Genomic DNA, 26,545 nt, shown 5'->3' on the forward strand with positions numbered 1-26,545 from the left:
TGTCAGTTTTGAAATTAAATTGGGGTTGGCAAATAGAAAAAAAAACTGCATATTGAGTTGCATTTTTACTTTTTTCTTTCAGGAATAAAGCTCTGTTATAACGGAAAGAATCAGCTCTTGTGAGCTATCCTGATGTCCTGTGTGTGCGATGCACCTGCTCGTTGTCTCGCCCAGATTTTTACACAATTTAATGGTTTTTATGGATGTCCAACTTGCTTGGCACGAGAAAACTCGTCCAAAACACTTAAAGGCACAATGACACATACGTACCCATTCGACAACTAAAATATGGCGTGTGGACATGGGCCATTGACGAATCACCCTGATACTGTATCCCATGCAATAGAGGCAGAGACGACTGGGAAAACAGTATTTGGTGTTAAGGGAGCCACATGGCTACTGAAATGCCCCATGTTTGATGTCATTACAGGGGTGTCTGTGGACTATATGCACTGTGTATGTATTTGCGTTACAAAAAAATTAATACGTTTGTGGACTAATACCGAGTACAAAAGATGTCCTTGTTATGTTGGATCATCTAAAGAAGAAATAGATAAGCGTCTTCTTCTTATGACCCCAACCAACCGAATCTCACGATTGCCTCGAACAATAAGTGATCTCCCTAACTGGAAAGCTACAGAATACAGGATTTATGGAATATTACCTGCATCGTATTTAAACCACTTGGGCTGTTTGGTTCAAGCTGTGTTTATTTTGCTTGAGACATCAATTAGTGCTGATAAATTGAAAGTTGCTCATGAGTCCATTATTAGGTTTTGTGCAATGTTTAGTGAACTGTATAATGAATGTTTTGAATCAAGTAATGTTCATGCATTGTTGCATTTATCATTAAAGGTCAGAGACCTTGGTCCACTCTGGCCACACTCTTGTGTTTTTTTTTCAAAGATCTTAATAAAGATCTCAGAATTTTATTTCACGGTACACAGAATGTTGCTCAACAAATCATTCAGGCAGTTTCTGTTCATCAAAAGATACCTGAAATGGTTAATCAACTTTGTGAAAGATCGAAGGTTCTTGCATTCTATGAACAAATGTACAGCTATCACAGAATTAAAAGTGTATTAACTGAGGTATGTTTTGGCATTCATGCTATTGGCACTTTGAAACGCTGCACTGTGAAAAAAGAAGTGTATGATAAAATTTTGGACATGTTCAGCTTTGTCGGGGACTTAATAATATACAAGTTTGAGAGGTTAATGTTAAACAAAACTGTCATTCATTCAAAAGTTTACAAAGCTGTATCTCGTCGAAATAGTTATACAGTATTTTTCGATTTTGAAAATAGTAAATTAATTGGTCCCATTCAGTACTTTTTACAGTGCAATCTAAATGCATGTATTACATATGTTGCAGTAATTGATGTTCTGGACATACACACCTCTCTTAAACTGTCGGCAGATCATTAAACTGCTGTAACAACAAATAAAAGGCAGTTAGTTGTACCAGTGAATTCTATCCAGGAAATGTGTGTCTGTTTGCCGTTCACCTTTGACGGAACACAGTTGATTGCCAGATATACGAATGTGTTTGAACATGAACAAGTTTGATTACAGCCACAATGAAAATAGTTACTATGTTTAACTGCTTCAATTGTTGGATTGCATGATGCAATTGTATTCAATGCAGTTTCCATGAAAAGCATGACTGCTAGCAATGTTTTGAGAAAGATGCACATAACTCTGTAAAATTCCTTGAAGATCGGTTCAAAGGCACTGGACACGTTTGGTAATTATCAAATTACCAAACGTGTCCAGTGCCTTTAATTTGTTTCGATGATAAAGGGATGTGAATACAAAATTTATGAACAGAGATGGATGTAAACCACTTTGTAAATTAACTTGGATGATAGAGATATGAATGCCTTCCACGTAATCATATAATAGTGGTTCTAATAGGTAAACTTAAAACCAAGACAGTACACAAGGTATACAGGAGCTTGTGATGCTTGATCCCCCTGCTGTAATATATGTAAGTCTACCACTCACAACACTTTTGACAATGATAAAAAAAGTGCAAACCAATTCCAGTTGAATTGTACTCAAATCCTTGATTACATTTTTGCAATATACTTTATTCAAGTGGAATGATGAAATAGAATGTATTTAGAGTGTAAAACAACTGAAGCAAGTTTAAGTCGTTTATTTTGTTTTTAAATACAATAAAGTAATTCCATCGTTTTTTTCGTGTACTGTCTTAAGTGACGGTCCTTTGTGTATCACTTCTGCATAGAGATTTTGTAAAAAGTGTTTTGGTATATAATGATCAAGTAATTTTGGTGTAATTTTGGTGTAGAATATTGAAGCTATGGTTTTGTTTTTTATGGAAATAACTCGAGTCTTTTTGGTGTCAACTTGGTGTAAAGAATTTTTGCCTATTTTTATTTGGTGCTATTTTAATTACCGTCATAGTCTTTTTCGTGTCAATTTGGTGTAAAGGTTTTTGCCTATTTTTATATGGTGCTAATTTGGTGCATGTACTTAATGACAAAATCTTTTTGGTGTCAATTTGGTGTAAAGATTTTTTGCCTATTTTTACTTGGTGCTATTTTGGTGCATGTGCATAATGACAAAAATCTTTTTGGTGTCAATTTGGTGTTAAGATTTTTTTCCTATTTTTATTTGGTGCTGTTTTGGTGCATGTGCATAAATGATTAAGTGTTCTTGGTGTCAATTTGGTGCAAAGCTGACCAGAATTGTTTTGTTTAAGACATTGGTGTACATTGGTGTACCTTTAGTGTACACCAATGGAACACTATATAAGCACCAAAATCATTGGTGTACACCAAAGTTGGGTAAGGGCATGTAAACGAAAAATAGGGGAAAAAATAGTGAAGCTACTTTTAGGGAAAAGAAAACTATTTACTGACGCAAGACCCCAATAATCTCAACTCGCTAATAAGGAATTAACAACGACAAAATCCACTCCAATTCCGCCAAATTCTGACTCATCGCCCACTTCCAATGTTGAAAGCAAGCAAGCACCACCAAGCTCTATCTCAGAGAGAAAAAGTGTCGATCCAAACTCTGTAAGATTTAAATCCAGGAGTAGTTTAAATATCGATTCTTTAAATTATCCCTGTAATATAATCTAATACTCTAGTTTCCCTCAGAGTAAAGTTACTGTACTTTTATTACAATACGTACTTCAGTAAAACTACAATATACTGTAGTATATTAGAAGTAAAACTACAGTTTTATATTTTGAATATACTTTAGTTTTACTTTAAAAATTCACTGTAGTTTTACCACAGTTATTCTATAGTTTCACTATAGTTTGTAAAGTTTACTATCATACCTATAGTAAAAAACGCGCATGCAAAATTATTCTTGCCAATGACTACGTGCGCTACTCAGACGCTCTACAATTGTGCAATATTGAAACACTGGTATGCCGTCGTAACCACTTATGCCAATCTTTTGCCAAAACTCTCCCTTCATCAGTCCTCAATCGACTCTTGCCACAGAGGTATGAAAGTGGGAACCAACTTAGGAACCCCGGACTTCTGGGTCAGTTTAAATGCCGAACAGAGCGCTATAGAAAGAGCCCTCAACAGAGCGCTATAGAAAGAGCCCTCTCCCTCACCTCACACGCCATTTTAATAACTGATTTGCAATAGAATGCAGCTTTTTATGCGCCCTTTGATTGTGCCAGCAATATTTTTTAACAATTTTTTTCCCCGCAACTTTCAGAACAATTAATTTATACATTTTAAATATTTGTCTTTCCTTAATCAATTATTTTTTAAATAATATAAAATGGTGTGATTTTTTCTTAGTTTTTAATCTGTGTATATTTTCCTGTAACTCGACCTCCGGTCGCCATGGGAATTTGTTTTTAAAATAATAAACCAATTATCAATGAATGAATGAATGAATGAATATTTTCCTGCTCATCTCGCCAAGTTAAATTCCCTAGTACTTTTAATGCCCCCTTGTTTTCATGTTAAACCCAATTTTGTTATGTCTGTAATTGTATTGTTCTATCTGTAAATTATGTAAATTCAATGTAATTTTGCCTATGGCAAAAATAATAGAGCAATAATAATAGAGCAAGGAAATGCCTTCATGAAGCCAAAAGAGACAATACAATCGTACAGCGGCTGACTGCAGAATTGTTGAGGGAATTTATGTATGGTTACATAACCCGTTCCATAGCCCCATTTGGAGTAAAGGGAAGAGTAGACAACTTGACATACCTTGGGAAAGACCATATCAATTAGTGAAACAGCTCACTGAATTAATACGTCTTTTGAATTAAGAATGGACCAAGTAAACTCGTTGTTGTACATGCAGATAGGCTGAAAGTCTATGAAGGACCCTTATAAAAATTGCCTGTAGTTTTACCATAGTTATTCTATTGTTTTACTATAGTTTGTAAAGTTTACTATAATACCTATAGTAAAAATAAAGTTTCCCTCAGAGTAAAGATACTGTAGTTTTATTACAATACGTAATTCAGTTAAACTACAATATAACTGTAGTATATTAGAAGTAAAACTACAGTTTTATATTTTGGATAAACTTCAGTTTTACTTTACAAATTCACTGTAGTTTTACCATAGTTATTCTATAGTTTCACTATAGTTTGTAAAGTTTACTATTATACCTATAGTAAAAAATAAAGTTTCCCTCAGAGTAAAGTTACTGTAGTTTTTATTACAATACGCACTTCAGTAAAACTACAATATACTGTAGTTTATTAGAAGTAAAACTACAGTTTTATATTTTGAATATACTTTAGTTTTACTGTTAAAATTCACTGTAGTTTTACCACAGTTATTCTATAGTTTCACTATAGTTTGTAAAGTTTCCTATCATACCTATAGTAAAAAATAAAGTTTCCTCAGAGTAAAGTTATTGTAGTTTTATTAAAATACGTACTTCAGTAAAACTACAATATAGCTGTAGTTTATCAGAAGTAAAACTATAGTTTTATATTTTGAATATACTTCAGTTTTACTTTATCTAAAACTGAGGTTAAACTTAAAAAAAAAACTGTAGTAAAACGTAGTACTAAGATTCTACTAAAGAATTCTAGTTTTCTATGGATCTAAATTCCTACAATTGCGTTTATTTTTAAAAGTTTCAGGTTGTCTATATTCTATAGAAATTAGTTTCTTAGTTTCTATTATAAACATTTCTTTAAAAACCTTTTCAAAAGTAGAATCCCAGCTTAAACAAAAATGTTTTTAAACATACTCCCCCCCCCGAGTTCAAGATCTTTGTATTGTAGCTCGAAAAATAATGACAGGACACTTTTCCACCAATAGAGGGCGCTATACGATAAGTGGTTGTATAACAGGTCAGCACCTAGACTTCGCTTATGTAAACTGAAGAGCTATGTTCTGCACAACATGTGGAGCCCGTCTATCTATCAGTCAGAGTCAGTTTCAAACTGTTTCAAACGGCAGACACCAACGGATTCTATATTCTGTGATGATGTTGTAGTTTTGGTGTATGACAATTGTACATTATGGAGGTATTTCCAGTGAATTGTAAAGGCTGACTGTGTGGGGGCTGATTAAATGTGAATTTCACACTGACAAATTAAGAGCAAGAGAGAATCGACGTCCGTCAGGTACCGTGACCGTGAGAGTGATGTCGGTGATCATTTTTGTTTGGTAAGTGTTAGATTTTAGCCTAATTGTTGTTTTTTGTGTAATTAATCGCTTTGGTTTGGTTGGACTTGGAACCTATGAGGGATACGTTAAAGATTATTCTATTAATTTTAAGTGTTCTTGGTGAAAAGATTCATACATAATAGGGGGGCCTACTTGATACTCTGTCCATGCTGTCTTGGTCTACCCTGTACCTGTTATTAATATTATTATAATTCAGAATCAGAGCCACCATTCATGAATTTATCTTTATTAGTTGCAGTGTATAAACTCATGAATGAAGGCCCTGAATTATACTTTTTTTGTAGAAGACTCTTAACACTTCTGAATGCAGACTCTTGTTGATGCATTCGGCCACACAAGCATGAGAAGAAGCATGACAAGCGGGGCTAGGCATGCTATTGCTAGGCAAAGCGCTGCAGTGAGGTTAACTAGTTTTCATTTAATTTTGTTATTAAAAAAAATAAAACTGTGGTATGGTATGTTTGTGTTTATGTAATCCTTAATTATTTTTGTTGGCACTACTTTACTTATTTTCTTGGCTAGGAAAAAAATTGCCTTGGGTCCGACATTTAAACCCAAATTAATATTTGATAGTGTGGGTTTTGTTAAACATTAGTTGTCACGTTCATAATCATGACAGAAAGTACTTAGACTGGAGTAGTCGATAACCTCTTTCCTCATCTGACTTTACAGACTGGAGAATTGTGCAAACCTAATAGTTTTTGGCAAATGTTTTATTATTTCTGACACATACTTTCCAATTTCTTCTTTTACAGATCTTGTGCTTCTCTGATAAAGACAACTCAATCAACATCACCATCAACAGAAAGCTGGCAATGAAGCATGGCGCGGTGTTTAGGCTACGTCTTCCTCAAGATAATTATTCCAAAAAGAGATTAATCCTGTCCTGTGATATTGCTTAAAAAGGTGCTGCATGTATTTTATTTACACTGCTTTCTGGTAAAACTACAGTTAAGTTAAGGTAATACTATTAAACTAAGGAATACTATAGTTACACTGCAATTGTATTGCAGTTTTATTGTAATTATACTGCAGGTTTACTGTAAACAAAGTATTAATGTGGTAAAACTACAGTTATGTTGTGGTAATACTGTAGTTTAACTAAGTAATACTACAGTTTCACTGCAATCGAATTGCAGTGTTACTGTAATTATACTGCAGGTGTACTGTCCAAAATGAAATGATGTGGTAAAACTACAGTTATGTTGTGGTAATACTATATAGTTAAACTAAGTAATACTACAGTTTCAGTACTATCAAACTGTAGTTATACTGTAATTATACTGCAGGTTTACTATACAAAATGTTCGAAAACAGTATAGATTTACTACAGTTAGTACTATTGTTACAGCAGGTATGTTGATTTTTCTATCTCGGACTTGTCTCTTGAGGGCGCTATTTTCAGCCGAGCCACAAACAATCGAGCCACATTGTAAAACTAAAGCTAAGATTTCTGAGCCCCTTTTTGCCATCTAAACGTGTCCACATTCCATTCTACCACAGACCTTGGACACAGGTAAATACATCTTTGAGTATCATAGTTCCATTTGCAGTAATTTTAGGTGTTTTGGACTATTTGAAAGTCGTGTTTTTTAATGACTTATTTAATGAAGTTCTGTAACGTTTTTTGGAGTTGAAATGCACATGTTATAAGCAGTTTCTATTTAGTGATAGATAGTTAGCACAGTTTAATGTTGCTTCAGTTACTTGAAACTTAATGAGTGTATTGTTCCTTAACTTGCAGTTTTTACGTGAACCTAGTGAACTACGTAGTGAACCTATTGAACCTACTGAACACAGTCAATGACAGTAAACAGAGTGAATACATAGATACCTGTACACTTTGTGCATGTCGCCGCCACAACTATAGTATAACTCCAGGATAACTATAGTATAAGTATAATTACTGGAGTAATTTTGAAATAAAAGTGTAGTGAAACTTCAATAAAACTAGTTATACTGCAATTAAATTGTATTATTTTTTATAGTAAAACTACAGTGAATTGCTATAAGGGGACAGCCTATAAAACAGTGTAATAACAGAAATACAAGGAGTTAAGAGGAGCCAACGAAGTAAATCAAAGAAGATACCGGGAGGAAATACGTGGACTAAGCATTCACTTCAAATTAGTTGATTAGACCTATGTTATCCAGGCAGGAGTATAAGTAATATTAATAACAGTGTTTTTCCATTTTAGAGTCTCGTTTATACAGAACGATAGAATTGGCAGACATGCAAGACATCATGCAGGAGAGAAGGATTTTCACTTGTGAAGAATTTGGATATATGTTTGGGAAGAGATATAATTTCCATCGCGATAAGGCCACCCCCCTCAACTACAGAGTAAGGTACCACTGCCGTCAATGCCACAATCGTATCTGAGAAGTAATCATTTGAAACGGCACTACGCCACTGACCACCGTCAAAATATTCAGGCTATGGAGTGGGTGCAGCCCCAATTGAAGCAGGTTACTCCAACAGCAGCTCGAGGCAGCTCAGACAGCTTCACTGGAAGCCGTAGAGGTAGTTATCGATGCCAACATGACAGATGAGGAGGATGAACGAGCGGCGGAGGCTCACAAGCACCAGGAGCCTACAAGGAGCCCCTATAGAAAAGGGAACCTTATCAGGCCGGATGAGATCCACAACGACGAGGAGGCAAGTGTCTCCAGCGACGAAACCGACGAAGAAGAAATAGAAGAGATCCCAACAAAGAGAACATGCAGATGGACACTGGAACGCTTGGAGAAGCTGCTGAAGAGAAACTTGTCAATGTAACGTAGCAATAGACGGTGAAATCATACGACAAGAAGGCGAGAATGGTCAGTCATGACATGACGAAACGCGTGTACAAGATAGCAAGAAACAAGGAGTAAGGCCCTTCAGGTAAAATTTAACTAGGTAACTTTGGCTCAATTTGACAATTCAAATTTGCCAACCATCCAAATGAGTGAGTGTAATGTCTTGATGTTGGGACTTGCACAAGTCTAATGGTTGTTAAGTGACGTCACGTAGCCCGCACTGGGCGCCGCCATGTTTAGCTCATGTTTACATGTTAGTAACACGGAATGTTGTTCAGCTCACAATAAATGCTTTGAAGTTCAGAATTACAAATACGATTGAGTTCCAAGTACTTTTAAATATTAGGAGTAGTCTACTACAAATTGGCGACGAGGATAATTGGTTCATAATGGCTGCCCTGATCGGGAAAATCAATGAATTTCGAGAGGGAACGGAGGACTGGACACACTACTTTGAAAGGTTGGAATTTTATTTCGTAGCGAATGATGTCACCACATCGGCCAAGAAACAAGCCGTTGTTTTAACTGTTATTGGCCCTGAATCATACAAACTTCTTCGAAGTCTGGTCTCTCCTGACAAACCTGGTGACAAACCTTACGATGAGTTCATAAAAATAATGACTAAACATCACAACCCTGTACTGTCTGAAATAGTGCAACAGCCGTGAAGTTTAACAGCCGTTTCCGTGAGGAAGGAGAGTCCATTGCTCAATATGTTGCTGCACTTCGTTCTATTGCAAACTTTTGCAATTATGGTACCTCCTTAAATGATATGCTACGTGATAGGCTTGTCTGCGGTCTACGGAATGACCGCATCCAACAAAAACTACTGACTGAGAAGAAACTTTCTCTCGAAAAGGCTTTGTCCATAGCACAAAATTTTGAAACGGCAACAAAGAACGTCAAAGACATGAAAGAAATGCAGGTGGCACAACCAAACAGCAATGAAAATAGCAATACAGTGATGAACAAGGTGTTTCATGATAACTCCACACCAAATCAAGTGAGTTTGAATAAGCAGAGGTGCAAAACTCAACCCTGTTATCGTTGTGGGAAAGACAACCACTCATCAGGTAAGTGTCGGTTTCGATACAATTCATGTTTTAAGTGCCAGAAGAAAGGCCATATTGCCAGTGTGTGTCGCAGTTCTGATAAAGGGGACCAGGCTTCACATGTAAAGAACATGAATGCTGTACCTACGACCAATGATCATGACACACATGAAGTCGAGCAACAACATGACAATCCTGTCTACTCACTCTTTACTTGCAGTCGACCTGGAATGAAACCAATACGAATCAATTTATTGGTAAACAAGGACTTTGTGATGGAGGTAGACACAGGGCCATCATTATCACTGGTGTCGGAGCACGTTTTCAAGTGTGGGTGGCCTAACAAACAACTAAGTCCATCAGAGGTCAACCTAAGAACATACACGGGTGAACTAGTCACGACGCTTGGCCAATTCACTGTAGAAGTTGTGCATAATTCGCAAGCCTTTGAACTGTCATTGCTAGTGGTGAAAGGAAATGGCCCAAGCCTCCTTGGTCGAAATTGGCCGGATAACATTAAGTTGGATTGGGAACAAATCCATGTGCTTTACGGTAGCAACATGGAGGATGTTCTAGACAGACATGCTGCGGTTTTTAAAGATGAGTTGGGCACGTTGAAAGGTGCGACTGCCAAGATCTATGTTGACAAGCAGGTTCAACCGCGCTTTTGCAAAGCACGATCGGTTCCATATGCCATGCGAGAGTTAGTAGGGAAAGAACTTGACCGCCTTGTCACTGCTGGAATATTAGAACCGGTTGAGTTCTCAGAGTGGGCTGCCCCCATCGTGCCTGTAATGAAGGCAGATATATCATCTGTAAGAATCTGCGGTGATTACAAACTAACAGTGAATCAGGTATCCAAATTGGATAAGTATCCGATTCCGAAAATTGAAGATTTGATCGCATCCCTGGCTGGAGGACAGAAATTCACGAAGCTGGACCTCTCGCAAGCTTACCAGCAACTGATATTGGATGAGGAATCACGCAACTATGTGGTGATTAACACTCACAAGGGATTATTTCGTTATACCCGCCTGCCTTTTGGAATCGCCTCAGCTCCAGCCATTTTTCAGCGCACTATGGAGAATATCCTTCAAGGAATTCCACATGTGATCCTCTACTTGGATGACATTTTGATTTCTGGGTCAGATGACCAGTCTCATATTTCAACGCTCGCCACTGTGTTGTCGCGCTTGGAACAGGCAGGACTTACGGCTCAAGTTGAGTAAATGTACTTTCATGGCCCCTTCTGTGGTGTATCTTGGGCATACCATTGACGCCCAGGGTTTGCACCCTACAGCTGACAAAGTCGAAGCAATTCGCAATGCACCAGCACCTACGAATGTCACCGAACTGAGGGCCTACCTAGGGCTGCTCACTTACTATGGCAAATTCCTGCCTCAGCTTTCTACCACGCTAGCTGCTTTGTAACGATTATTGCGCAAGGATGTCCAATGGAGATGGGGTACAGAAGAAAAGAGCGCTTTCCAAGCTTCGAAGGAGTTACTTCTCTCTTCGCAGTTATTGGTACATTTCGACCCTGGGAAGGACATCGTAGTATCATGTGACGCGTCCCAATACTGAATTGGTGCAGTCCTTGCTCATCGCATGCCCGACGGCTCCGAAAAGCCCATTGGCTTTGCTTCACGCACCCTCGCTCCAGCAGAGAAAAAGTATGCCCAAATCAAAGGAGGGTTTGGCATGTGTTTTTGGAGTGACACGATTTCATTCATATATCTATGGACGCCACTTCACGCTAGTGACAGATCACAAACCTTTGCTCAGTTTGTTCAACGAGGAACGTGCTGTTCCACCCCAAGCTTCCGCACGCATACAGAGATGGGCACTGACTTTAGCTACTTATGAATATACGCTTGTGTTTAAGCCCATGGAAGCACATGCAAACGCTGACGCCCTGAGCCGCTTACCCCTGCAAGCATCAACTCCTGCAGTCCCTCAGCCGGCTGAAACTGTGTTGCTCATGGAGAACATTGCAGCATCTCCTCTCTCCGCCACACATACTCGTGCATGGACTAGATGTGATCCACTGCTCTCTCAAGTGCTCCCATTGGTGGAGAAAGGATGGACATCTGACGCGAATTTGGGCGACAATTTTAAACCCTATACTTTGCGCAGGACAGAGCTCTCAGTACAAGAAGGATGTTTGTTGTGGGGGAGTCGTGTTATCGTTCCTATGCAAGGCCGTAAACGTGTGCTAAGGTCACTACACGAAGGACACCCAGGAATGGCTAGAATGAAAAGCCTTGCTAGAGGATTTGCTTGGTGGCCCAAAATGGATGCTGACATTGAAGATGAAGTGAAGGCATGCCATAATTGCCAACAGACCCAACCTATGCCACCGAAAAATGAACTTCATCCTTGGAGATGGCCCAATAGACCTTGGTCCCGCCTTCATATTGATTACGCAGGGCCATTCATGGGTAAGATGTTTTTGATCGTGATTGATGCCCATTCGAAATGGATGGAAGTGTTTCCACTGAACAATGCTACATCACAGCAAACCATAGAGAAACTTCGACAAGCATTTGCTTGCCATGGTTTGCCAGACAAACTAGTTTCTGACAACGGCACACCATTCACAAGCGTAGAGTTCAGGGAATTTATGACGAAGAATGGTATTCTTCATATTTGCACAACACCCTATCACCCTTCATCAAATGGACTTGCGGAGAGAGCGGTACGCACATTCAAAAACGCAATGAAACGCATGGACCAAGGAACGGTAGAAACCAAGGTGTCACGTTTCCTATTCAAATATAGAATCACGCCGCATAGCTCCACTGGAGTATCACCAGCAGAGTGACTGATGGGGAGACGCTTGCATTCCCATTTGGATCAGCTCCGCCCAGATGTGTCCAAAACTGTGGACAAACACTAAATGACACAGAAATATCATCATGACAGTCACGCCAAGGCTCGATCATTCGCGATTGGAGATACAGTATGGGTGCGAAACTACACCAAAACTGGTTACAATTGGCTACCAGGCATCGTGAGCGATTATGCAGGGCCAGTGTCATACAGGATCCGTTTGCAGGAGAATGATTCTGTAATAAGGCGTCATGCTGACCAAATTCGTGGAGTTGATAAGATGCCTCAACAACACCCTGTAGGGAAAGACAGGGAGCAAGTGCCGGATGAGGTTGATGTCACCATTGACAATGAAATTGAAGACCCAAACCAAGAACAACCTCAGCAGATTGACGGTCAGTATCATCCACCGTTGGAGACCGAACAACCCGTAGGTCGTAACCCGGTCCGCAACCACAATGCCCCAAATCGCTACGGATTTTCGGCCACATAAACTGTTGAGTTTCACAGGATGTCGCTGCACATTGTTGAGGCAGAATAATCCTCAGTGCATTATTATTTCGGGACAGGGTAGTCCACCCCTGTGCTCGATGTTTTTTATTGTTCATTGCAGTTGAAGTTTGTTAGAGTTCTTGTTAATCCATGGATCCCCCTAATGCAGTGATTGGGACTAAATAACTTGACTTTCTTTAAAAACTTGACTGCATTATTATTATTGTTGATGTTTAACATTAGGGTGGAGGAGTGTAATGTATTGATGTTGGGACTTGCACAAGTCTAATGGTTGTTAAGTGACGTCACGTAGCCCGCACCGGGCGCCGCCATGTTTAGCTCATGTTTACATGTTAGTAACACGGAATGTTGTTCAGCTCACAATAAATGCTTTGAAGTTCAGAATTACAAATACGATTGAGTGTTCCAAGTACTTTTAAATATTAGGAGTAGTCTACTACAGTTTGAAACGTGTTTTGTTTAAGAAGTTTCCCATTGAGATGCCTTACCTGTTTTGTACATAAAAGTGCAATTTAAGAAGTGTAACCAAATTGTTTAAATTAAAGAGAAATTTCGCAGTTGATTAAGAGGAGCCTTATCCAACTGTATGTACTTTCATGACTTCTTTGATCTAAAACGTGTAAAATCGTTTAGGTAATTCTATGAAGAGAACATGCCTAAAGTGGGAATGTTTCCACGACTGTAATTGTACAAATTTAAAGTACTAAATGTTGAGGATTGTACTGTATTACACATGTATACAGGTTGAGGAATGTAAAAGTCATCGCTACAAACCAGCGGATCTATAAATCCAGTGCAGCTGTTGGAAATAAATGCTGAAAATACAGTAAATCTACAGTAGAGAAGAAGCTCAAAGGTAAGCCTTACTTCAGTCACACAGCCTTCCCAAAGATTTTCCTGTCCTCGGCAAATTTAAAACACACAACAACGTGCTGTACAGAATTCCTCAACCTGTATACATTTGGACATAACAAAGAAACAAGAGAAGATAAAAATTGTCAAGGAAGCTTGAACTTGAATGGATACATCAAGGCAACCAGGTGCGTAAGCAAAATGGCTTAGGAATACGAAGCAAGCGTATACTTGGGAAAAAGACTGCCAACAAAGAGTCACTGCTACGGAAAGGCAAAGATATTTTTGCTCCAAAAGGCGTTCGAAACTACCAGTGCTCAGTGAAATAGCGTGTGGCATACAGGATTTCTTAGAATCATCATTTCCTGAAACAAGTACACATCACCGCTGTTTGCAGCGCGACAAGCGGTTGCGCGCACGCGCGGATATTTTAGTTCTATCTAGCGCCCTCTCGTGGTTAGATTTGGTTATGAGTAAACACGATCGCGTTTTGTCGTAGGCCAGCCAACCGGATGATGTCATTCGACCTCGTATTTAAAGCAAGACGGTCACATGAATATTTAACAAAGGTCATAGTTCGATAGATTTTAAAGCTGGGGAGACAATGGTATCAGGCATGGCTTCGTTTGACAAAGTCCGGGCTGCACAGCTGATCCTCAAACTACATCAAAAATATGTCACGATCAGCCAGCTTTTGATGGATCGAGGAACAAGGTAAATATTGGTACCTTTGTTGGCGTTTTTAAGGGTCGATCATGAGTTTTCTTGGTGACAAAATAAGTTTAGGAGGGAAGACTGACTCATTGTGAACACGTACATGGTACTTAGCACTGAGCAAACCTCAATGGAGCCTCGTGGCCAGCCATTTAGAAACGGGATTTTTACGCGACACCGTGGTTGCGTTGTCGCCATTGTTAGTGAATTTTCACAGTGTGCTTGGGTTTCAAACGTGTACAATGGTGTAATAGTGGTCCCATGGAGGTCGCTTGAAGTTTAAATGTTTTGAGCTATTATTTGGGGTTCCATTATTAATGATTGTTAATAATTTTTAATAAATAATAAAAAACATTATAAAATTATATTTACTACTATACTAAATTAGTAATAGGGCCTATTCCTAGCTTTCCCCCACAGATTATTATTATTTTTTTTTATTTAGTTCACTTTATTATTATGTCATTAATTTTCCTAATTAAGCCATGAGTATAAATTTTAAAAACAGCTCAATATTATAGGCCCACACACATGACACAAGCATTTAAATAACTCATCACACCACCTGATGAGTAGTAATGGTACAAACAATTCATGTCAAGTCACATTGTTCTGACAAATATATACTTTAATTGATCTTGTCTTGTAGTACATTCAGACTTGCCTACTTTTTTCAGATATTTTTTCCCTTGGATTTTGTTGAGGTGTTTATTTAATGCTTATTGCTATACTACCTTCTTGATTCTAGGACTTGTCAGGTTGTAAGCGGCGCTTACGTGGTCGTGACTTTGGACGGAGACTTGTTATGGATGGGTTTACGCACAGATGATGTTCCCGCATGACGCAGAGGAGTTTGTGAAGTTTGGGGTTCAGTTTTGAAGTGTTTTTGGCACCGTTGAATCGTCTGTTTAGGATGTTGAATGAGCGTGCATGGACTCTCCCCCCTGCTCACCAAGCAGCCCCAAACCATGCTTCGTGCTGCGAATGAACGGGCAGACATGTTCCTCAAGCATATGCATTTTGGGGGGAATGGTCTTGGTGGGGAACGTGGTGCGGAAGAAGTCCATGAAGAGCTTGATGCTTTCGTCTAAGAGAGAAAAAAGTAAGTTAAACACTCACATGTAAAAGTGTTCTCATTTGTATCTTAAGAATGCTGTGCAACCTAAAATGTTAGTGTTATTTTACATTGTTAATTTTGTTTTACCTTTGCATTCAATGACATGTTAAATATTGAACAAGAAACTCACCAAGGTCTGTGATATCATTATCACTGAAGTATTCCACCTTGTTGTACTTGTTGTGACAGTTGGAGAACAAGGAAAATACAGTAGAGAAGTTGTGAACAATGGTACTTGCTTTGCTCAATTTGGCTGGACAAAGTTTTCCCACTTCCACAATTACTGCTTCTGTTATTTTTTTGATGTTCATTTCCTGTGTGATTGAAAAAACAATATAGTACACAAAATTAAATGGCAAGAAGAAAGTATAAGTTTTGTTCTCTATTTTTCATTGTTGTTTAATATATTACCTTGAGACATTTGTGTAGGTGGTTTCCGACAAAAGTGTTCGAGTAGTAGGCCTGGCGTCTAACTTTTATGTCTTGTAGAGTCAGGTCTAGCCTCTTCAACAGGGGGTTGTGATGATCTTGTAGATTGTCCACTTTTGTGTTTCCAAGAATTTCCTTTAATAATAAGATAAAGACAATGCTAAATTTACACATTTTAACTACTTGTGATATTTTTCGTTAATGAAGATAATTTTACAGTGTGAGGACCACATCCTAGTAACGACTGGATTGGTGGGCGGGCCACTGTTGTTTATGAACCAAACCAAAGGGACAGTTAATTAAATTGACTGTTACTTCCTTAATTTTCAGCTTTTACCTGTCTACTTAGTTCGTCGGTGAGGCTGCTCATCTGGGCAGTGACATCGGCCACAACTTCTGATGCATCAACACCATCATTGAGCAGAGCAATTACTGCAAGCTGCTCTTGAAGGACTTCCATCTCAACACTGATGTTACTTGCTCTTAGCTTGGCCGTGTGGACCTCAGACAGCTGGGCAATGTGCAGAGGGAATGGTCCTTCTCCAAAGTCAGTTGCACCTGCACTTGAAGTTGCAAGCTCTCCCGCAATTTCTTCTCCAAGATTCCTGCATTCTGCCTCAAACATGGTGTACAGCTTGAACCAAATACCCAAGCTGATATGTAGAGTAGGTGGGCATACCTGTGAAAATAAAGTTGTTTTTGTACAGTATTATTTTAAACGTTTAAATCAAATGTCTGTTCGCAGAAACAGGTTGCTATATTGCTAAATGCATTGATTTTCTTAAAGACAGACGATGCCTATTATCTGTACAGAGAAATAAATGGTCTACCACATTCATTGCATTTTTTTAAATTTGATATTAATACATTGGTGATGGGGATAGAAAAGAATGGCTTGTCAATCGAGTTATTGTAGTTCTTTGCTTTCTTAATTTGTCCTCCAGAAGCCAGAAATTGCTCATGATCATGATGCAGGCTCTCAAGTGATCTGATGTTACAAGGATGGCGAACTGCCTTGTCGACTGCCATCTGAGCACTTGTTATGTTGCACCATATGCAGGGATGCCGACCTGAGAAGACAAAGGTACCAAACTGTCAAATTTTAAGAGAAAAATCTCACATTATGTAAGGTGGGATCAATCTTACCTTAAAAGAATATTTTGTTGTTACATGGGTTTAGGTTTAGTTAAAGTGAAGTAACATAACTTACCACTTGCACCAGATATTCCCATCATTCTGCACAAAAATTCATAATCGCCAAACAGATACACCATGAGCTTCTTTCCCCTGGGAATTATGTAAAATAAGTTCATGTTTAAGTAGGGTTTGAAACTTTGCATGGTTGAAATATGATATAGAAAGGTTCTGAAAAGAACCATTGGTTTAAACTCGACGCTTCGATCAGTATGCTCTGATCGTCTTCTGATCATCTTCTCCAGAAGACGATCAGAGCATACTGATCGAAACGTCGAGTTTAAACCAATGGTTCGTTTCAGAACCACCCCAACTCATTACAGATAGTCATTACATGGTGTTACCGCAAACCTTTCTATATAAGTTCATGTTTATTACTTCCTCCGTCCAAAAGATATTTAAGTTAGGAGGCCAAATATTTGATACAACATACCTCCATGTCATCCTCGTTATTGCTTCTATTTCGGTCTTGTACCTATCCAGGGCCATGTGGAGATTCACTGATGTGTCTGTGGCTTCAAATGCACACAGGACAATTGTGTTGTTCTTGGAGTTGGGGGCTTCTGTATTTTCTATCTCCAGCATAAATTTGAAACTCCCTCCACCTTTGTCTCCTCCAAGTTTGAGCCAAACTTCATCTTTCGGCTGACCCTGATGCCAGTACAACCTTTCAGATCTGCAGGGAAGGTAATTTCTTTTAATTTCTACAAATAAAAGATAATAAACACAAGGGCCGCTAGATTTTCTTGTTAGTTGTTTTTTGTTGTTATTATTATTATTCTTGAAAACACTACCTGTGATATTCCTCCAGCAGATCGATTATGTACTTTTGGAGGTCTGCTATGAAGACACAAGCAGCCGGTTTAGTAACAAGGCCAGTCTGCTCGCTACACATGAACGGTAGCCTATCCCCCTCCAGAACATCCTGCCCAACAGAGGCCTTTCCGAGCTTCCTACTTTCCTGCTCATTCGCCATCACAATCTTATACTGACGCAGCCACCTATTTAAACAGCATGAAAAAAAAACAAGGTATTATTTATGTATTCGAAAAAACACACAACTTCATAGACCCCTGTACTGTTGATGTCCCGAACTTGCTATTGAATTGATTACCAACGTGTCTCTGCACAGCTGTCAGAAATCCAGTACTACACCGTAGTAGAGCAAATGTTGACATCATCAGTAGAGACAGCCTACTTTGTTGGTACTTCATTACTCCACCTTCTTATACCTCACTTTTGTAGTATAAATATACAAATTATATGAACACAATGTAAGATGAGAGATGAGAAATACAAATCTTACAACTTGAGCTCTCTTAGTCCAGCCCATGAAAGCCCTAAGTCTGCTTTTAGTGCTAGTTCGTTCAATGCAGGAATGTGTATCCTCAGTTGCAGCTTTCCTAGGAGATCTTGAAGGGATTTTCTGGAGGCTGTCTTGATCAGATGTCCTAGTTGTACATCAGACTGTCCAGCGCTTATGTCCGACAGATGAGCCTTTAGGTATTTGGTGCGACGCTGGATGGTTCCTTTGTGGACATCATTGCTTGGCTTGTGAACAGTGGGAACACGCTGAACACACAGGGCCTAGTATTATTTAGAAAACAAAAACAGGTTGTGGTTGTTGAAACATGTTTTTCACATAAAGGAAACTGCCAAAGAATTGAAACGATAAGGGCAACAAATCATTTTGCTTTTTTATTGAAGTAGACAGTGAAGATTTCTTTCTTTCAGAGTTAGCGTTAGCGTTATTTAAATAAGTTGTTTATAAGATGCTCAAAATTTGTCAATGAAATTTATCACAAAGCAATACTTACTGCCCCCTTAGTTGCTAGCCGCACTGTTCCTCCCGAGTTGACCATACATTTTTTCAGAAGGTGGGATGTCAGTTGCTGTCCCAGTTTCCCAAGTGGTGCAACATTACCGAGTAGGATGTCTTTATATGCCTCTTCATCTACTGGTATTGACGAGTCAGGATTAGAGCAAGTGTGTTCATGTGCAGTTCTTAACCAGCTACTCATCTTACACATTGTGCATTTAACCCTTACATTTTGTAGCACATTCATGAAATATTGTTTAGGGGGGTTAATTTCTTTAAGACTGAAATTGCTTTTGCATACAGTGCATTTAATAGTGCAAGATGATGTTGTGACAAAAATACTCTGCAGGCACGATAAGCAAAAAACGTGTTCACAAGTAGTCTCGACTGGTCTGGATAACAAGTTGTTGCACAACTTGCAAATAAACAGTGCATCATCAGTAGAGAAGTTCAAATTGGGGTATGGAGTGGTTGTTTCCGACAACTCATGAAACCTAGCCAACACCTCTTCTTTGTTGTTCTCTTCAGTCTCTTCTAGGTCATCCAGTCTTCGGTACTTTGTTTTGGCTGGCCGACCACCTTTGTTACACACCACTCTATTGCAAACACTGCATTCACCTTTAAGTGGATGAACACTCCAGTCATTGGGCATTACCCGTGATGTAGGTAGAAATAAATTAGAATAACACAGATGGCAGATAAATAGAGGATGGCGAAGACTTTCATCACTAGTCATGTCAATGTGGTACTTCACTTTAATTTTATCTGCATACTGAGAGCAGGACTTTAAAGGTTTCTTCGTATTTTTGTTCTTGAATGATTGCACCCGGTTGCCACAAACTCTGCATAATTTTTTCAAATTGTTGATGTGATCTTCCATTGTTGAGATTACAGGCTTTATGGAGTTTGATCTGAAAATATTTTGGTAAAATTTAAACAGTTAATATTCAAAGAATTGTTTAATTATCTTAAACACATTTAGTTATTAACGCCAGTTTATTGTATCTGATGACTTGTTTGCCTTAAAGTAGTAAAATAGTTTTACGTAGAGTCTTTTTGTCTTGGTGTTTAAAAAAATATGTAACAAACTTGCAGTAGAGCTGTTTTTTTAGTAAATAAATTGTGCATGTTTTCGGCCATTACTTGTTCAAAATGTAAATTTTATAACTAGATGTGTTGCTTTGCAAATTAAGATATACTTCATTGTAACTTAAACATCCAGTTGACTCCTTTAAACATATGAAGTCTGTAGGTCTACTAGAAGAAAAAAAACACAAATTGAGTTTAGGAATTGCTCGCTTCCCCATCCTGCCTTTTTTTTTTATAAACAAATAATAACTTATTATTTTTAGGCCTACAGTACCAACATTGGTGTGTTTCATCTGATGACTTGTTAGCCTTTTAAAGTTTAATGTGAATTAAAATATGAGAAACCACTATCCGTTTCCTGGTGAACATAGTCTAAATCTAATATAAACCAGCTAACCCCAATTTCATATTTTTAGAAATCAAAGTTTTCCCCTCAAAGTCTGAACGCACAGTGAGCAGTTTTTTTTTAATACAAACAAACACTACATTATATGGCCAGGCTATTGTGTACAAACGTATGGGCAACGCGCAACGGAATCCCCAGAAATCTTGTTTGCCGTAGTAAAACCTGCGGGGGAATCCCACCATTTTAAGACAAAGTACGGGGTTTGCTCATATAAAAAGTATCAATTAGGTAAAGGAAGGGCTAACTTATTATATCTTACTTTCCACGTATAAAGAAAAACTCATCTTCATGTAGGAAATCCGCCTCCAAATCTGTGAAATTTCAGCCTGCGCTCGTCTCGTTTGGACACAAACTTCGGCACAGATTTCCCCGAATTTCGCGGGGTTCCGTCATCGCTCAGATGTTTCTTTACTACATAAGTTGCAGACGATAAAGTTCTTCGAGATCCTATTGGTTAATTTCCTTTTTAATATGAATATTCAGTATGTAAATGGCGTTTTTTATCAATGAAGCCAAGGCGAAAATACGCTGGAGGTCACGCCTAATGAATATGCATTCTCCAATGACCTCGCTGATATTTCGCGCATGCGCGCAAACCGCGTGTCGCTCACAGGGCTTATACAGCGGTGACATGGGAATACTTTTGATTTTACAACAGCTTTCAATTCACAGGATAGACTGACACGTGCACAGATTGCTCACAGAAAGCGTGAGATAGGAAGGTACCGTCAGCAAAACCATGCACCCTCTCATTTATATGTGCTGCCGCGACCCAAACATCAGACTGAGGATGGGAATCATACCCAAGGTCACGGTGGAAGAAAGACCCCATCAGCTAACCCATGTACATGTATCCTCTCATCGCATCTATCGAGGAGAATGGTTGCTGCAAGAAAGCTTTGTGTTGAAGAAAACTTTCAGTGCTTCTGTCGGACACCAAGAAGTCATATGAAGTAGTACATGTGTTTTAAACTTCCTGGACTGGGTACCGTCGAATGGGTTAACATTGAGCGACTGATGGACATAAGGATGAAAAGGTATATGCAGGGAGTAAGATCAGAATGAGAACACGAAGGTAAACTGAAGAGGCAGATCTCGACCTTGACAACGGCTGACGGCCTGGAGTTTGCAAGGCGAATTTGAAAATTTTAAATTTCAAGGGTGCGAGGCTACAGTGCAGGGTATCCGTACAATTGAGAGATTGATCCACATCTTGAAATATCGGAATTGGAATTGCCGAGGTTATGGCTACAAGGTTCCTCTCAGCAAGACAAACCTAGTGCAGGCAGCGGGATTCCTGACCAAGGCAAGTGGAGAGTGGATCTTATTCTGTTGTTTGCATAAGCGAGTTTTATAGTATCTAGGACTCTTTTGTCTTAATCATAACATTTTGACCTTCGTGGTTTATTTTGTCAAAATTTCTTAATGAATGGAGCGCACAGAAACTTTTCTAATTAAAATTGAATATTTTCGCGGATTTGGTTTAATAAATTTTTGAATTATCAATTATGTATGTATATTTTTAACCTATAGATAATGCTAGCAATGTGTAATCAACGTTTTGTATTTTCTATTAAAGACTATTTGAGACCTAGTTTACTAACTGGTTAAAATGTTAATAAGAATATTTCACTCCCGTTCCTATAGTGATTTCGACCCGCAGAGACATTCTCAATGAAATTGACTTTGGAGTCACGGTTCGCCCTGTAAGAGAGACGGACGATTGGCGGGAATTCAAAGTCAACTTCACTGAGTTCTCCATCCAGTCCCTTCAACCGAACCGACCCAGAATATGGACATCTGGACAGCCCCACCTCGCCCAACATGAGCAGTAAGCCAAATTGAAATAGTGTAAATTAATTAAAGTGTTAAACACTAGTTCCAAAAAAAAATGTTGTACTTGAAGAAGAGGACATCAAAACTCAGAAGTACTAAACTCTTTTGTCAAAGAAAAGCTTAAAGGTGGTTTCCAGGCATGCTTAGGTAAAGTTTTTATTTGCACACGCGCACGGACGTAAATTTTAAGCTAGAAAATAACGTGCGGTCACATCACGTTGGTCACGCCAGTCGCGTGGAGTACTAGTTTAACGTAGGCCCCTACTCCGAGTATGAAAGTAAGTTGTGCTTTTGGTTTTTGTATAAAACGTTTTGGAATGTCAATTGCTTGACGGCGACCTTGGTGTCCATTTCTCCGGCCAAAGAGGTCACCGTCATGGTGTGAAAGTTCACAGACTTATTTATAAAAAATGTTGTCACGTTGTGTGCAGTGGACATATTAACAATGCCTGTAGTGAACAAACATGACTTGGTTTGTAACTTCTGTGCGTTTTTTTTGTAAACTGATAATTTGACTCTGTCCAAACGATCTAACATTTTAACTTGAATTTTGGTACTAAGTTGTTTCACAGTGACGTATTGGTAATCTCTTATAAATTGATGTGGTACCACCATTGTTTCACGTTCATGATCGATTTATTGAAATTGAGCGAGAGTCACTGATTTTGAACAGAAGTTTTGGTAAAAACAAAATAGAGATGTTGTGTAAATAGGTTTGAATTTTTCAGATGATTGAAATATTAATACGTTTTTGATGATCCACAAAATTGTGTTGAAAAAAGGCCTGAGCAAAAACAAATGCTCCTGAAAATATTAATTAGTCAATTCACTGTTTTCATTTGTTTTAAATTTATGGCTAAACGCGAGGACGCAGTTATTTAGTTAAGTGTGGGAGAGTGGGGCGAGAGATTTTTAGGCCGAATTTTTGTTAAAAATAGAGCTTTAACCTCTGACACATGAACTCTCACAAACGTAAACATTGTAAACACTTGCTGCATTGAAGGTTGTCAGAACCGATGAAATCGTGTACAAAAAATCATTTTATTCAATACCGGCCACAATTACAAATCAAGGGAATGGAACGAAAGAATTTTCGCAGAAAAGACGTGAGCTCTGGCTGACAAGAATTCACCGAAAAGGCGATCTAATTCCGCCTCGCAGTTCAAGTGTTTGCTCAGATCATTTTTACTCAGGTAAGTACGTTTTCGTTATGTACTTCTGACTGTGATAATGTTTTATTCATCACGAACTTTACTGTGAATATTTAGGCTCTCCATCACCGAGATTTAGGAATACATTGTATCCGAATTATTTTCGATTGTCGTGCGCATTGTATGATTGTTGTTGTTCGATATTAAGTAAACATTTGTTTATAATGTTGGACTCGGCCGGTTGTTGTGAACTTGTGGCCGGCTAGTTACTGTGCTTGTTTAGTAATAATGAGTGCTATTGTGTAGGTAGTATTATAAACCATAGAGCAAGGTAACTTTGACATGGGTAAATTTAGGCTTTGTTTATTAAATTAAATGGCCACCACACCATGACCTTCCTTCAAAAATTTATTTGAAAAGAGCAGGAGCATCACATTTAGCAGTTCTGTAATGCTGCCGGTGTTAGGAAGCTAAATTTCCATTGGAAGTTCATCTCATTCTAGGGTTAAGTAACTCTAAATGAAAAATCATTTTTAAAACCTTGTTGAACATACTTGGAGTTTGGGGCTGGCCCCATTTTGGGTGGTTATCTTTTTAAAATTATTAATTACTATTAATCTAACCCAAATTATTGCTATTATTGACAACAAATGTTTAATTTTTGTTGGGGGGAAGGATTTCTTTGAAGGTGAAATCCGGGGAGATTGTGGTGGGAAGTGGCCTAAGTCCAGTACGCAACCTGACCCGTAAGTTTGTTGTAAATGGGCGACTACTGCCCCCGTATCCTTTTCACTCGCCCGATAAATAAAATCCGCAAGCATAGGGCTAGATCAGTTGGTAAAGTGCTGGCATGTTAATCCGGAGGTCATTGTTTCAAATCCCACTCCATTCATTTGCTCTTTGTTCAACCCCAAATCATTTTATTAAAAACACATGTTTTTTGTCCTCCAACAGGCAAGCCATCTTATCTCCATGATTCAACAAGTCCTGATTGGGCGCCTTTTATTAAACTCGGCTATGACTTCACTTGTGAGTCCAACAAGACACCAAAGTGCCGTAAGTCGCCGTAAGCAGAAGATCTATGCAGAACAGAAATCATCCAAAAAAGATAGAGCAGAACCTGCAGCTGGCCATCGTGGCTGCAGTTTTCTTCTCTCAGGCAGCCTACGACCCTCAATGTCTACTACAAAGCAAAGTGAGTAATCACTTGAGATGCCCGATGAAGCCAAGAAGAGAAAGCTAATGACAGATGAAATAAGTCGACTAACCACTGATAATCAACTCTTGAGACAGCAAATCCTAGACAGTCAATTTACTACCGAGTCTTTAACTGATGACCACAAGGTCAAGCATTACACTGGACTGGCCTCATTTACTATTTAATGGCAGTTTTCCAGTTTTTGGAGCCTCACATAAATGAAAATGGAAGGTCTGCATTAAAGGGACACACCGGCTCACCGTTTACGCAATTTAGGGGTGTAGAATCATAAATAATGTTTTTATAGATGGTTGCTGAAAAAAAAATCATCAAAATGTCACGTATTTAGCGAAAAATGATTTTAAAAAACGAAAGCGGCCATATAACAAGCTTCAGTTACACGGACTCTTTGAATGTGAATCTTACGTTAGAATTTACATCATTATTTACATTTTGTAGCGATAATTTGAACACATGATGTTTTTCGTCAATTATTCGTAAATAATTTTGTTAAAAAAAAGATTTAAATTTGCTTAAGTAAGTTACTTTTAGACGGCTGAAAGTAAGACTAGCCCGGAAGGTCACGTGATTGTTTGTACCACTTTTTGGTTAGATTTGTCTTAAAATTCTCAAAACCGGCTAAATTTGATGATTTTTTTTAAGGACTGTTCTTCATTCCTGGAAGACTGTTGAAGTCACATCTTAGTCTATTTTGTAGCCCAAATAGCCCAACTCGGCCGGTGTGTCCCTTTAACAAAGTTCCAGAAGGTTATTTTAGTATTAATGAAATTAAGGCTTAAACTGTCTGTGCAAGATCTTGCCTCCAGGTTCTCTGTTTCAAAATCAACTGTTTCTAGAATATTTTTGAATACAATAGAGATGATGTACATCAAGATGAAAAAACTTATTATTTTTGGCCTGAAAGAGAGGCTCTTAGAAAGATAATGCCAATAGAATTTCGGAAATACTTTAGGGTCAAGGTTGCAATTATTATTGATTGTTTTGAAGTGTTCATTGAAGACTATCTAATCTTAAAGCTCGTGCTTCCACATGGTCTTCCTACAATCATCATAACACCATCAAATTTCTTATAGGCATCACGCCACAAGGTGTTATATCATTTTTGTGAAAGGCATGGGGGGAGGAGCAAGTGATAAATATATCACTGAAAGATGCAACATTTTAGACAAATTGCTTCCTCGAGTTAGTTTTAGCTGATCGAGGATTTGATAATCAGGACGGTGTCGGTTTGATGTGTGCAAGTGTAAATACCTGATTTTACAAGAGGGAAGGCACAATTAAATTCTATTGAAGCTGAAAGAACCCGGAAAATAGCACACTTGCGAATACCAGAGATGCCAACATTTCAAATTCAAAAAGAGTAATTTGCCCTCAGACTCAGATTATATTTTACAATTTAGCATTGGACAGCCCTATAAAATACATGATGTACTAACCTGTTGTTCCTGACAAGAGATTCGTATGTGGCCTGTTTTGCTCTATGAAGCACAACTTTGCTGGGTTTGTATTTGCGACAAGGGGTGTACATAGTGCTTTTTTGGACAAGCAGAGCTTCCAGGGTGTCTCTTTGTAAGTTTGGACGGAATGCTGTTTGATTTTTGCGCACTGTGCTAAATACACGCTCACAACCAGCATTTGAATGTGGGATGACAAGGATACCCATCATTACACCTGCCAATTGTCTATATGTAGGCTTGCCCAATGACGAAGTTAATTTGCCAATTTTGAGCCACTGTGCATCTACCCTGCCCATATTCAATATCTCTGGTGTTAATTCCTCTACCTGGTATAAGGCAAACTCTTGTTCAAGTTGGGTTTCCAATGACCTGTCAGGAAGTAAACAGCTGAACCTGTGTAT

At 38.5% G+C, this 26,545-nt stretch overlaps 2 protein-coding genes and 1 pseudogene across 2 annotated transcripts; 2 read left to right on the forward strand and 1 right to left on the reverse strand.

Moving 5' to 3' along the window:
- Positions 1 to 288: 288 nt before the first annotated feature.
- LOC139943491 (uncharacterized) lies at positions 289 to 3,584 on the forward strand. The gene is made up of 3 exons (XM_071940297.1): positions 289 to 613; positions 907 to 1,283; positions 3,462 to 3,584. The coding sequence occupies exons 1-3, from the start codon at positions 289 to 291 to the stop codon at positions 3,582 to 3,584; spliced, it is 825 nt and encodes a 274-aa protein (XP_071796398.1).
- Positions 3,585 to 15,171: 11,587 nt separating this feature from the next.
- Positions 15,172 to 20,830, reverse strand: LOC139942599 (uncharacterized). Its single transcript, XM_071939455.1, is given in 12 exon segments — positions 15,172 to 15,350; positions 15,353 to 15,514; positions 15,675 to 15,858; positions 15,956 to 16,108; positions 16,311 to 16,652; positions 16,841 to 17,043; positions 17,184 to 17,260; positions 17,601 to 17,843; positions 17,962 to 18,168; positions 18,474 to 18,754; positions 18,985 to 19,897; positions 20,741 to 20,830. Coding segments are annotated over 11 exon segments (2,913 nt in total). The 5' UTR covers positions 19,867 to 19,897; positions 20,741 to 20,830.
- A 390-nt stretch (positions 20,831 to 21,220) lies between these two features.
- On the forward strand, positions 21,221 to 26,051 carry LOC139942600 (uncharacterized; annotated as a pseudogene).
- The last annotated feature ends 494 nt before the right edge of the window (positions 26,052 to 26,545 follow it).

Source organism: Asterias amurensis, chromosome 10, assembly GCF_032118995.1.
Source record: "Asterias amurensis chromosome 10, ASM3211899v1".
Lineage (NCBI taxonomy): Eukaryota > Metazoa > Echinodermata > Asteroidea > Forcipulatida > Asteriidae > Asterias > Asterias amurensis.